Source organism: Petaurus breviceps, unplaced genomic scaffold (genome assembly GCF_028583685.1).
Source record: "Petaurus breviceps papuanus isolate PSGF00001 unplaced genomic scaffold, PetGlider_PUasm1.0 99, whole genome shotgun sequence".
NCBI lineage: Eukaryota > Metazoa > Chordata > Mammalia > Diprotodontia > Petauridae > Petaurus > Petaurus breviceps.
In genome coordinates this window covers 23355977-23370382 of record NW_027187465.1, presented here as the reverse complement: position 1 = coordinate 23370382, position 14406 = coordinate 23355977, and the positions used below count along the sequence as shown (strand labels likewise).

General features: G+C 46.5%; 1 protein-coding gene across 4 annotated transcripts in view; it reads right to left on the bottom strand.

The window, feature by feature from the left end:
- Positions 1–6452: 6452 nt before the first annotated feature.
- Positions 6453–14406, bottom strand: part of P2RX4 (purinergic receptor P2X 4) — a 37048-nt gene continuing 29094 nt past the window's right edge. The window contains exons 6-12 of one of the 4 annotated variants that reach the window (XR_011167093.1): positions 12379–12459; positions 11847–11988; positions 11471–11607; positions 10810–10820; positions 9094–9187; positions 7755–7850; positions 6453–7128 (exon numbers count right to left, since the gene is read on the bottom strand). Coding sequence is in view for 3 of the 4 variants with exons in the window: in XM_069081380.1 (XP_068937481.1) it covers positions 7096–7128; positions 7755–7850; positions 8888–8953; positions 9094–9187; positions 11471–11607; positions 11847–11988; positions 12379–12459 (649 nt within the window). In the remaining variant the exon portion in view is untranslated. Of the gene's footprint in view, positions 7129–7727; positions 7851–8887; positions 8954–9093; positions 9188–10809; positions 10821–11470; positions 11608–11846; positions 11989–12378; positions 12460–14406 lie in introns of those variants that run through there. The other 3 variants (XM_069081380.1, XM_069081382.1, XM_069081381.1) reach the window with 3 other exon arrangements.

Below are 14406 nucleotides of genomic sequence, written 5' to 3'. Positions count from 1 at the left end.
GTGCATTGAGAGTCCAGGATCTCACTGAGGGATGCTTTGAACCCAGGCTCTTCCTGAGTCCCAAGTTGGTTCTACCATACTGCTTGACCCGCTCCATACAACTTGGATCAAAGAGAAATGATCTGTTTGGCCCTGCTAGGCCTCTTCCCACCTTCCAGTTTCCTTAGACACCCCCTGCGTACCTCATGAGCCATCGACATGGGTCTATTTGCCATTCCTCACACCACAAGACATTGTCCATCCCAAGTGGAAAGTTAGTCTGCATTATTCCTTCTACTCTCACTAGGGATCCAGGGACGTAGACTTCCTTACTCTTCCTAACATATGACGCATGCCTGTGTACTGGCTATTCCCCATGCCTGGAATGTTCTTCCTCTTCCTGGGCTTCAGGGGTCACACAGATAGTGACAGTGACACGATAGGAATCAACTAAAATCCCACCTTCTGCAGGCCTTTCCAGCCTCGCCCCAATAATGCCTTCCATTGGGCATCTGCATATGGGAGGTAATCTCAGATATACCAGGCTACTGAGGCTTAGAATTATACTAAAGAGTGACCAGAACCAGGAGAACATCATATACAGTAACAGCAAGATGGGGGCGGCCAGGTGGTGGCAGTGGATAGTGTTGGCACAGAGTCAGGAAGACCTGGGTTCAAACCCAGCCTCCTACACTTACTAACTGTGTGACCCTGAGCAAGTCACTTCACCCTGTTTGCCTCAGTTTCCTCATCTATAAAATGAGCAGGAGAAGGAAATGGCAAAACCACTCGTGTCTCTGCCAAGAAAACCCCACATTGGGTCACGACTGAAAAATGACTGAACAACAAACTGCAATATTGTAACAATGATTAACTGTAGAATTAACTACTCTGATGAACACAAGGATCCAAGAGTGCTGCAAAAGACTCATGATGACATACACTATTGCCCTCCAGAGAGTGCAAACTGAAACAAATTTTTTTCATTTTCTTTATTTTCCTTGCTTCCCCCCCCAATATGAGAATGTTTTGCATGACTTCAGATGTATGATGGGTATCATAAGCTTGCCTTCTCAATGGGTGGGGGAGAGGCTGGAGGGAGGGAGAGAATTTAGAACTCAAAATTTAAAAAAATGAATAAAAAAAAATTAAGATAGTAAAGCAATTAAAAGATTTTTGGGACATTTAATACATCTTGTGTTTTGTCATTTGCATATCAACTTCTCCAGACTTCATCCTGAAGATCACATCATCCCTAAAGTGGGTGCCATCTCTGTAGCTGTGCCCTGGGGTGCCTCCCCCGCTTCTCTCATGGGAGCGGGTGGAAGGTGGACACCAGAGAGCTCTTCCATTTAGGCTACGGCCCAGGGCCACCATCTCATCATTTCAGCATTCCTCTAGATTTCAACTTTCTCCATGCTGGGAACCCTCTCTCCTTCCTCCACTTTCACCCCCTTTTTAGGTGTTGTCTTCCCCATTGGATTGTGAACTCCTGGAGGGGAGGGACTGTCTTTTGCCCTTCTTTGTAACTCCAGAGCTTAGCACTGTGCCTGGCACACAGTAGGTGCTTTATATATATGTGACCTGATTGACTGACTCCTCTATTAGAATGAGAGCTCCTTGAGGGCAAGGACTGGTTTTTATTGTTTGTTTTGGGTCTTTGGCCTTTCTTTGTTATCTCCAGAGCTTAGCACTGTGCCTGGTACACAGTAAAAACAACAAAATACTGACTGTAAATGTTAGTAAAAACCTGCCTGTGGCCCTTTCTAGCAGAGAGACTTGCTATTACCAGCTGCCCCTGGTGGACAACAAAGAAATGCTCCATAAAACGGGCAACTTTGAACAGAAACAACGGAGGGAGGCCTTTGACCCCTGGCACTCCAGAGGGACATCTTGGTCCCAGGATTAGATCCAAAGCCTGGAGGGAGGGGAGGCTGACCTGGTGCTGAGGTACTAGATGAAAACCTTTCGCTCTGTTTTTATGCTAGTAAATTGTGAAGGTGAGGTTGCCCAACCCTCAGAAACCTTTAGAGGCAATATTCGGGCAGCCCAACACTTGGCGGTGTGATTCCATGCTTTCCCACAACTCCAGGTGGAGCTAACAGGACAGTGGGAAGTGGAGGCACTTTTCCTCTTGCTCCTCCAGGCCCATTCTGGCCATACTTTCATAAGATCACAGATTTGGAGCCGGAGCAGAAACTTTAAAAGCCACTCGGTTCATTTTTACAGACAAGGAAAGAGATCTGGAGAGAGACTTGTCCAAGGCCACAAAGACAGTAGGTTACGAGGTAGGGTCTGAGCTCTCAAGTCAGGTCCTTTTTGACCTGTACCACGTTAGACCAGAATGCTAAGATAGCTGGGACTTATAGTCAGTCTACAAACATTTGCTAAGCACCTACTATGCATCTGACACTGCTAAGGGCTGGGAGCACAGAAGGCAAAGGCAGTCCCTGCCCTCCAGGAGCTCACAATCTAAAATGGGGGAGATGAAATGCAAGTAACCACATACAAACAAGATATATCCAGATATATCCAGGGTAAATTAGAAGTTACATGGAAATGTTTTCAGTTGAGTCTAGAGCCAGAGCTCTCCTTCACCTTTGTGTTTGGGACCCCTTTGGTGGTTTAGGGAGGCCCATGGATTCCTTCTCAGAGTCTTATTTTTAAATGTATAGAATAAAATGTACAGACTTACAAGAAATTAATTCTATTGAGACAGTTGCCAAAATTATTTTTTTAAAAATAAGTTTGATTAAGAATCACTGGTTAGAAAGTTGGAAAATTTTCAAAGGAGGGCTTCATTGGATAGCTCTGGGCCCTCCAAACTTAGCAAACAGTTCTTCTTTTGGCCGCTGGGGTTCTGTTTTCACCACTCACCTCACCCCAAACCTGAATGTAAAATCACAAAACAGAACCAGATAGCATGGTGTAGTGGAGAGAGCACTTGACTCAGGGTCAGGAAGATCTGGATTAAAATTCTACCTCACATTTACTGACTGTGTGATTTTGGATAAGTCCCTTAACCTATCTGAACCTCAGTTACCACACTGGTGAAATGCAGGGGCTGGACCCAAAGGCATCTTCCAGCTCCAGATCTCCTGACATTTCTAACCCAAAGTGTTCCCTGCCCCTTGGGCATCCTCCTCAATTCCTTCCCACCTGACCCTATGTTCATTCTGCCCCCGGTGACAGGTGAGCTTTCATCTTACCTTGCTTAATACCAGGCAGCTGCATCACTTCCTGGATGTCTCCAAACCAGGCTGACAGCCCCATCCTCACCTTTCTGGCTCCCCTGATGTGAAGTCTTCCCCCATCAGAATGTAAGCTCCATGAGGATAGGAACTGTCTTGTTTGCTTGTACTTGTATCCGTAGCCCTTAGTATAGTGCCTGGCATAGTAGATACTTAATGAATGCTTCTTTCTTCATTCACCTACGATTTTATGACTAGGAAGAGGTACCTTTTATAACCATTCTTGTCTCAACAAGAGATAGAGTCAGTCAGTCAACAAGTGTTTATTAATTGCTTACTATGTGCCAGATGCAGGTGGTTATAAAAGTCAAATATAAAGGTCTAACTTCTGAATGTTGTTCTTGATGGAGGGGACAGAAGTAGGATCAGGGTGGATGCCCACACTGGGCAGGCCCTAAGCCTACAGAGGGGTGTAATGGAAATGCAAATTTAAAGATCTTCCCTGCCCCTAGGCTAAAGTGCACCTGGAGCCTGGGGTGGGAGGCTTGTTTTTCAGTAGATACTTTTTGATTGGCCAGTGGGTCCAGAAGGTTGTTACATTCTCTGAGCCAGGAGAAGGCTATATAAACCCTGATTTGAGGCTTTGAAAAACCCAGATGTTGATTTGGTATGGATGTAATGGTTGGATAGTTTGGAAGCCTGTCTACTTGATCTGTTTCTCTGTCTTGATAATTCTGTCTGTATACTCTGAAGTTCGGGGTGCTGACCTTTTTCCCCTGAAAGAGGTAAACGATATATGTTTGACTGATTAAAGTAAGCTTGTTAACCCATTTTGAGTTGCTTTCCTTTATCAAAGCAGATCCAAGAACCTGTGTTGGCAGCCACCCTAGGGACGCTGGGGTGCTTGCTGATACAAAGGGGTAGCACGTCACTTTACTAACCATCCAGCAAAGCAGCATCTGAGTCATGTGGTGGTCTTGAATCATCAGCCCAATAGTCACCTCAGTTCTCTACTGCACCTGTGGGTTAGCATTCCAAAAGGCTGCTGTTTCCACTCTCTTCTTTCATCTTTGTCTCACATGAAGGGGTGGACCTTCCCTTTGCCTAGGCAAACTCCTCTACATGCACAAATGACCCCATTCCGCCCCATCTTCTCCAGCAGACCACCCCTGCTATCATCTCCACTCTTTCACTAATCTTCAGTCTCTCCCTGTCTCTACTGCCTACAATTCCTCATTTGGTACATCCATTCCAGAGACTTACTATTCTCTATTTCTCCTCCCTTTTGGGCCTAAACTCCTTGAGGTAGCCTATAATCTGTCCCTCTATTTCCTTTCCTCTCACTCTCTTCTTAACCCTTTATAATCTAGCTTCTGACCTCATCATTCCACTGAACCTGCTCTCTCCAGAGTTACCGAGGATCTCTTAATTACCACTTCTAACAGTCTTTCTTCTTGATACTTCCTAGGTTTTGGGAGACCACCGCCTCTGGGTTCTCCTCCTACCTGTCTGACTGCTCCTTCTCGGCCTCTTTTACTGGAATCTTCATCTAGCTGACACTGGCTAGCCATGGACATTCTCCAGAGCTCTGTCCAGGGTCCTTTTCTCTTTCTATAATTCACTTAGTGATCTCGTCAGTTCCCTTGGGTTCAATGATCACATCTATGCAGATGACTCTTGGATCTTGTTTATCCAGCTCTAACAACTTTCTCCAGATCTCTAATTTCCTGGCTGTCTACTGGACATCTCAAACTGCATGTCCTATAGACATCTTAAACTGAACGTGTCCAAAACTGGATTCATTATCTTTCCCCCAAAGCTTCCCCTCTTCCCAACTTCCCTGTTGTTTATCATCATCTTTCCAATCACCCAGACTCACCCCCTAGGTATCATCTTCATTTCCTTACTCACTCTCTCAACCTCCTCCCCACCCCCAATCCTACATCCAATCTGTTACCAAGGGCTGGTGATTTCACCTTCATAGCACTTCTGGTATACCCACCTCTACTCCTCTGACATTGCCACCATCTTGGTACAGGCTGCCATCACCCCATGACTAGACCACTGCCATAGCCTGCTATGTCTCAAGATTCTATCTATTCCAGTCTTTCCTCTACCCAGCTGTCAAAGTGATATTTGTAAGGTATAGGTCTGATCATGCCACCCACTGAATAAACTCCAGTGACTCCCTGTTATCTCCATGATCAAATAAAAAAATATTTGGTCTGACTTTTAAAGCTCTTCCTAATCTGGCCTCCTACTTTTCCAGTCTTCTTACACTTTACTCCCCGACATGTACACTTTGATCCAGTGACACTGGCCCCCTGGTTGTTCCATGAATAAGACTCTCCATCTCTCCACCGTTTACCATGCTGGAATGCTTTCTCTCTTCCACTGCCACAACTGACCTCCCTGGTTTCCTTTAAGTCCCAAACAAAATCCCATCTAGTACAGGAAGCCTTCCCCAACCCCTCTTAATTCCAGTGTTTTCCCTTTGTTAATTATTTCCTATTTATTCTGCATATTGCCTGCTTTATTTCCCTCATTAGATTGTAAGGTTTTTGTATGTTGCCTCTTTTTATATCCCGAGTGCTTAGCATAGTGCCTGGCATATAGTAATTGCTTAATAAATGTTTGATGACTGATTGCCAGAAAGGACAAGACTTGACAACACACTGGGCACGTGGGCTAAGTTTGAGTCAGGACCTCAGTATGGCACTGAGAGTGTGGGGCCTGGATGACTTAAGATGATGATAGTGCCCTTGGCAGTGCCTTTTCCAGTTGGGGACAGGATAGTTTGTGTGGGGGAGGAGGGGAGGAGGAAGCTAATGCATTTGAGATGCCTGCAGAACACCTAATTTGGTCTGTCCAAAAGGCAGTGGATGATGTGTGACTAGCACTCAGGAGAGACACTCGAGCTGGATAAATAGACTTGGAAATGATCTCTAAAGAAATGATCACTGAACCCAATGAAGGAAGAGGTACTACAGAGGAAGCCCACAGTGGTGGAAGGAACACTGGATTTGAAGTTGGAGATCTGGGTTTCAATCCCTGCTAATTAATTATAACAATGACTACTTGTCTGACTCATGGCAGTCATTTCTTTTTTTTTTTTCTGGATCTCAGTTTCCACATCTGCCAAACAACTATACAACTACATTATATTATATCATATCGTATCATATTATATTCATTTTGACTAAGATTTTAGCTCCTGAGATTCTTTCCAGTTCTAAGTCCTATGGAAGCTTTTGCCTACAGTCATACAATATTTCCAACTGATAAAATAGATCATGTTTAATTTTTTTAGGTATTTAGTTACAAAGGAATCAGAACAAGGAGAAACACCCCTAAATATACATCATAATAGAATGGATGATTTCTCTGGCTCACAGGGAACAAGTGAGCTGTGAAAAGCTCAAGGACCCTTTAATCTTGGGTGATTTGGGGTGATCTCAGGCAAGTTTTCCCTCAAAAGTATTTAAACTTGTGTGTTTAGACAAAGAGATATTGTTGTCAGAAGCGGGGAGAATGGGGCCTTTTTCAGAGGTTAATGTAGCTCAAAGCTTTGGAGGAAAGAAAGCATGGGAAAGGATTATCCAGTGTCCCATAAGATGCATTGATGTTACTGTGCTTGGATGGGGCCAATAGCCTTCGGCTGTTATAACAGAAAGGCATGTTAAACCTGAATAGCAAAACAGGACCAAGTAACAACCTATTTACTGGGCAAATAAATGTCCAGCATGTGACCCTGAGGACAGCAGCCTTGGAGATGCAGGAGCAGGCAGTGAAGCGAGGCCTTGGGAGGAGGACCAGCCTTCTCCACGAGGACAGTGGATTTTTCCCTCCTTGGCATCCTGCAGAGGCAAGAACTGCTATGGCAGTACAAGAACAGGGGCTGAATCTGGTCCTGGACGCCACAGGGCTAACTTCGTTGTTGATTTCTTAATGTAAGCCCCTGCAAAGAAAGACAAGTGACTTCTACTCAGCAAAGGGGTCCACTCTGTGGCCCTGCTCTGAAGGACTTAATGCGCTGCTGTGATGGCACACCTTCTACCTGTGTATGTCTCTGGTTCTGGGCACATTCTGGACTTACTGGACCCAGCTATATATCACTTCACTACCTATTCTCCTGTCATCTCCTTGACAACCTCATCAACTGCCTGAGTGCCTTCTCTTCTCCTTCGCTAAGTCTGGAGTCATAATCAACTCCGGCACTGTTCCTGGATGGAACATGACAATCTAGTCTCCGAGGGCTCCAATCATCATTCCTGAAACTTTCAGGACCAAAATGCCCCTCCTTGGCCACCACTCCCCTTCAAGAATGTAAGCTCCTTGAGGGCAGAGCCTGCCTCTGCTTTCCCTTTTGCATCCCCAACACTTAGCACAGTGCTTGTATTTAGTAAATGCTTAATAAATGCTTTTCCCTTCATTTATTTATCCATTTTGGGAGGCCTCACCATGATGGCCAGATGAACCAAGTCATTACCCATATCATTTTTCTCTTCTTCTAAGAGCCTAAAGGTGACAGTGGGAGTCTGTCCCAGCTCATTTCTTCTATGAAGTCTGAAATGGCCCAATTACCTGGTTGGAGTCTTGTATATATTTGTATTTCTTCTCTCGGTAGTAAAGTTTTTTTTTCATCAAATAGAGGACTACAATGTCACACAGGGCTGTGGTCTGGATGGACAATAAAGAAACAAGAGAAGGTCAGAGTGACTTCGCTCTTCTCACTCAATGCTACTCAGGTCATTCCCTCCCCTCCCTCCATATCAATCATAGCTAGTAAAAGGTACTAAGGTGCACAGAGCCTTGGGTACACCATCTCAGCAGATCCTGTGATCTGGGGCACTACGGTAATCATTCCTGTTGGGTTGTTGTTTGGTCATTTCAGTCACGTTCGTCTCTCTGAGACCCCACTTGGGGTTTTCTTAGCTACTCTAGTGGCTTGTCATTGCCTTCTCCAATCATTCCCATTTTGCAGATGAGCAAACAGGATGAGAGGAGGGAGATGATTTACTCTGGGTTACACAGTAGACAGAGCGCCAGACCTGAAGTCAGGATGATCTAAGTTCAAATCTGACCTCAGACACTTCCTGGCTGTGTGACTCTGGGCAAGTGATTTCACCCTGTTGGCCTCTGTTTACTCATCTGTCAAATGAGCTGGAGAAGGAGATGGCAAACCATGCCAGTATCTCTGCCGAGAAAACCCCAAGTGGCGTCGTGAAGAGTCGGACACAATGGAAATGAGTGAACACAACCGAGGCTGAGAGTGTCCTCTCAGGCCAGATCCCTACCCATCCACAATGCAGGCTCTTGGCTGCTTCTGGTCCCTAAAACCTCCTACGAAAAGAACAGATCAGAGAATGAGTTATAAGCTCTAATAGACAAAAAGGGCCTCAGAAGCCATCAGCCATCAGTAGTCCTGCCCACAATGTCCCCAACAAATGATCATCTACCCTCTGCTTGGGGTCCTATTGAGATCATTTGACTTCAGGATGGTTTCCAACTTGATGACAGCAGTTCTGGGAAGGAGACGGGGTGTTAATGCTGCCCAGCTTGGCTTCAGGAAAGGAGGAAAAGAAAACTTGAGGGAAGACTAAATAAAGAGTCATGGGGTCAGTCCCTTATTTCCAAAGGAGCTCAGGGATTACAGGGTGTTTTACCTCTCTGTGCCCCACCTTGTGGTTAGCAAAGAAGAAATACAGACTTCTTACCACTCCAAGCAGTGCCAGTCCAGAACCAATGTTTACCATGGTAGGGACAATATCAAATTTCCCAGCCTGACAAATGAGAACGTTTGAGAGTGGGTGACGAAAAGAGAAAAAAGGCAGGCTGAGTGTCTCTTCTGGCCTCTCAGAGGGCTAGCTGGCTGGTGCTTGGCTTAAGACCAGCTGAGACAGGAGGGAGGATGGGACTCTACCTTTCCAAAGACAATGATATCAAAGCGGATGCCGTAGGCCTTGATGAGGGTCCGGACCTCTCTGCCACTTGTGTCCTCAAAGTATTTGGCAAACCTGGGAAGGAAATGTGGATGTTTCAGCCCAGCCCTAGGGATGCTGGAAGAACCCTGCTCTGGGCCCCTGACTCCTAATTCTGGGGCTCCTCAATGTGCTCATGCCAATTAGCGGGTTAATAAGCTCAGCAGTGAATACAATTTAATTGGTTTGAAAAAGTTCCATCATCATGCAGCAGAGAGCCAGGGCCCTGCACATACGAGGCAGATGATAGGGACTTGACAAATTGAATGAGGAGAGTGGAGTCCGTTCTCTGCTGGTCAAGAGTGTTCTTTCTTGTTGTTGGGTCATTTCAGTCGTGGCCCCATTAGGGGTTTTCTTGGCAAAGATACTGAAGTGCCTTGACATTTCCTTCTCTAGCTTATTATACAGATGAGACAACTGAGGCAAAAAGGTGAAGTGACTTGCCCAAGGTCTGAACTCAGGAAGACGAGTCTCCCTGACTCTGGGCCCGGTGCTCTGTGCACTATGGCACCCCCATCACTGCCCGTTTTCTTTCTAAATCTGCCTCTAACAGACCGTGACAAACCCTTCCTCACGACTGGGAGGGTCAATACTCGGGCATCAGAAGTCTCCTCTCTCTGTTCTCATCATGGTCTGTTAGAGGCAGATATTAAACAACTTCTTCAGCACCTATTGTGTGCACGACCCTGTTTCAGTTCAGGCTTTGCTATTCATTTCCCACTGAATGTCATTGCTGTATTTAGACCGCTGGGCCACTTGAGAAAATTAAAATGTTTTTAAAAGGCAGTGGCCACGAGAGAGGTAGATGGAATCCTCAGTGAGTGGCAGAGAGCTGCCCCACTCTGTGCTTGAATGGCACCGGTTCGTGGCCTGGGGTCTTAGAAGGAAGGGGTGAAGCCACTCCCCAAAGGCTCAAGGATCAGCCAGAAGCAGCCCAATGACGTGTCTGACCATCTCCACTTAGCTCGTGGGCAGCGGCTGGTTGGGCCGTGGCACTCTTAAGGCCATTGCTGCCTTCACTATGCTCCGCTGCTCAGCTCCGTGCCCCGCACTCAGGAAGCATTGCCTGCGTGGCCACAAGCTGAGCTGCCACAGACTGGGCCGGTGGGCAACTGTCCAGCAATTCTGAAAATCGGGAATAAGTGTGGATGGTTCAGCACAAAGCCAGCCCCTCTGCAGGGACACATGCAAGGCCATTCGTGCTCTGTGGACATGGTATCACCTTTTTTGTTTTTTTTTTTTGGCTTTTTTTTTGGAGGGCAATTGGGGTTAAGTGACTTGCCCAGGGTCACACGGCTAATTTTTGTGTTAAGTATCTGAAGTTGGATTTGAACTCAGGTGCTCCTGATTCCAGGGCCGGTGCTCTATTCATTGCACCACCTAGCTACCCCATGGTATCACCTTTGCATTCAAAACACAGAGTGGGCTTTTGTGTTGGGTCATTACCACAAAAAGAGAATTTTCTCCCATTGGATGCTTTGCTGGGGGCTCTGGTGTGTAAACTGACAATTCACCACAAGAGGGAGAACACACAGCACAGAAAGCGGCTGAGGAGGCCAGCAGACATTTTTCTAGCAGGGCCTCTGATATAGTTTGCATGCAAAAAGGGGAGCTGGCTGGGGGGGCCACGCAGAAAAACCAAAGCAACAAAAACTTACACGGTCCCAGGCTGCGCTGTTTCAGAAAGGGAGGGGAAAACAAAAACACTTAGCTCTATTATTGCTTCACCAAAAACACTAGCATTAGTGAAACACCCCAGAGTTAACACCTGTATACTGTTGGCCCCTCTGGCCATCTAGCCATGGGTCCTTAACCTGGGGTCCGCTGATTCATTTTCAGAAAATGTTGAGAATCACATGATTTTTCTCACTAATTCTATATATTTTATTTACACATTTAAAATCATGATTCTGAGCAAGGGTCCACAGGCTTCCCCCAACTGTCTGGCCAAGGGGTTCAAGGCACAGAACAGGAGATAAACCTTCACTCCATCTACTCTATCCCCTGCATTTTACTGAGGAGAAACAAGGCTCCCCCAGATGAAGGGACTTGTCTTCACGGCACAGCTGAGATTTGAACTTCTTGTGTTCTGACTAGCTCCCAGCCTGCCCCTCATTCCACAAGCCCTCCAGATGTAGAGAAATCTAGCCTGGATTTAGCTACAACAGCTTTTGGTTGCAGGCTGTGTCTGGCCGGGTTCTCCAAGGGCACAGGCATTAGAAATGGATGAAATCCCAACTGATTAGTTGGTCCTCCCCCCAATCCCCACCCACCCCCAGCATCCAAGCAATAAATAATGTATCCTAGGACCCCTCTCACCTGAAGTTATAGCCAGGGGAGACATGGAGGTCAGAGGTCTGGTGGTCAAGGTGGAGAAAAGAATACTTTGGCAAGCAGTAGGAGGTAGACAGGTCCAGGTTGCAGTCCCAGTTGATCAGAATGTTCATGATGCCTCCCTGCATGTTCCAAAGCAAGAAAGTTTTAGGGGTCGGTGAGAAAGCTGGCACCAGACCAAAGCTCAGAAGGGGGCTAATATATTCAGGCAACTTCATCACTTTAAAAAATCCAGACTTTTTTTAAAAGGTAGTAGCAGCTGAAGAGTTCTCCAGACCCCTGGGTCAGCAGCAGCTGGCCAGCTAGAGAGTGGCTATCAGTCCCAGGAAGGACGCCCCATGGAGTCATGCTAGACGCTCACCTCCTCGGCCACTTTCCCGAAGTTCTGTCCTGCGCTTCTCAGAATTTCACCAAGACGGAATATGGGACAGAATGGGTCTGTCTCTATGTTGTAGATGCATGACCTGAGGTAGGTGGCGTTAGTGTCCGGAAGGATATTCTTCCTAGCAGAAAAGGAGCAAAAGGGAGATTCGAGGTGAGGAATGGAGAGGGAGAAATGGTTAATAAACAGTATTTCTCCAAGACACTAGCTGAGCTACGGGCTCTCCCTAGTGATGTCCCTCAGGAATTCCTGACTTCAGCTCTCTCCCTCTGTGCCAATGGTGACCCACCTGTCTTAGAAGGCAGTTCTAGGAGACTCTTGCCTCCCCTACCCCCCAAGTCACCCCTGGCAATGAGCGTCCTCTGGGTTTAGAAGCCCAGCCTAGCTAACAATGGGCACAGTCTACCCCTGGATCTTTCTAGTTTGGGAGGATGGACATGGCTAGCACAGGCTTCAGAGCCCAGGGTCTCAGGCACCAGGAGATGATGTCAGTGAAGGCCCCAACACTTACTTGGTGAAATTAAACTTGGGATACCAGATGTCGTTCTTAATCAAGAGGGTGAAGTTCTCTGCGGCCTTCAGAAAGGCAGGTCTGAAATTACACACATACGTAAACAGGATCAATCACAGCTTCAAGTTATATCACTCTCCTCTTTCCTTCTCTCAAACAGGATAAGACCCACTGCCTCTAACTGCACAAAGTAGGATGCTAAAACTTGGGGAGAAGAGGGATTTTCAGTCAAATTTAGAGGTTTCCTAGCATGGGCCAGCTAGGTGGTACTATAGGGCAGAGTACTGGGCTTAGAATCAAAAGACTTTTTCATGGGCTCAAATATGGCCTCAGACACTTACTAACTGTGTGACCCTGGGCTAGTCACTTTACCCTGTTTGCCTCAGTTTCCTCATCTGTATAATGATCTGGAGAAGTAAATGGTAAACCACTCCAGTATCTTTGCCAGGAAAACCCCCAAATGGGGTGAGCTCTAGGGCAGCGTATGTATGGTCCATTAGAGCAGCTTCTGAGGGAAGAGGGAACAAAGAAACCTGAGTACTGACTAATGAGGTGGGCCAGTGGGACCATTCATTGCACTCATGCTAATATTTACAGTTGGTCCTTGGGGCTTGATCCACCCCCCCCAGACAGTTAGTGACTGTAGGCACAGAGCTGGTTTTACAAGTTAAACCAAAGTTAAGTCTGCCTGCACACTGATACCCTTCCCTGATGGGCACACTGTAGGCATGCCTCCCCTGGCACTGTCCATTGCCATCAAGGAGTGACCCATCACTACCTGTTTGCTTTCTGTTCACTAAGGCTGAAGCTATCCTGAGAAGGCCCTGTTTTATCTTTTTTTCTTTTTTTGTAATTTAAAAAATGTTATTTTATTTTAATTTTTTGCTTTTTTTGGAGGGCGGAGGCAGGGCAATTGGAGTTAAGTGACTTGGCTAAGGTCACATGGCTAGTTTTTGTGTTAAGTGTTTGAGGCCGAATTTGAACTCAGGTCCTCCTGACTCCAGGGCCAGTGCTCTATTCACTGCACCACCTAGCCAACCCTAAAAATTTTATTTTTATTCAAAATTCTCTCGCTCCCCTTACATTACCCACCCCCCACTGAGAAGGCAAGAAATATGATACCCATTATACATATGAAATCATGCAAAAACACTGGCCATGTTGTAGGGCAAAAAAGCAAGAAAAACAATTTCAATCTGCACTCAGAGTTCATCAATTCTCTCTCTGGAGATGGATAAGCATTTTTCATCATGAGTCCTTTGGAACTGTCTTGGATCACTGCATTGACTAGACTAGCTAAGTCTTTCTCAGTTGGTTATTTGGTCATTGTAATAACATTGTTGATACTATGTATGATGTTCTCCTGGTTCTGCTCACTTCACTTTGTATCAGCTTACATAAATCTTCCCAGGCTTGGGGGCAAAGTCAAGGTGGCAGAGTACAAACAGGACTTCCTCGCAGCTCAGGATCCCACCTCCCCCAATTCATGTGAAAAATGACTCTAGACAAATTTTGGAGCTATAGAACCCACAAAATGACACAGAGAAGCTAACCTCCCGCTGAGGACAGCCCTGAAGGCTGGCAGGAAGTGGCCAGCGCAGTGCTCTGGGAGCCAACCCCAGCCCGATTGGAGCCAGAGGTCTTAGCCTAAGGGAGGCCTGACCAGCCACTGGCTGGAGAGACTTCAAATCACCAGTAGCTGGGGCAGTTTCCAGAATTATCAACCCATAGATGCCAAGGACAAAGTGAGAGGTCAGTGTAGTGTGGACTTTGGGACCTGGGAAATCAGAGGTCGATCCGACCTTTGCCCCCAGGGCGAGAAGCAGCCGAAGCTCTGCCCTGTGCAACATGGCAGCTTCAGCTCCTGGCCTGCAGAGTGTAGGGGGACCAAGCACCAGTCTGAGGGGTAATTGCTCTTGCTTTAACTTGCTTGGATCTAGATTGCTGTCTAGGGTGGAGGTCCTTGGGTGTGTGACCAGCTTGCCAGAGTGAGTGGAGGCTTCAGAGAGGGCACCCATCTAATACCTT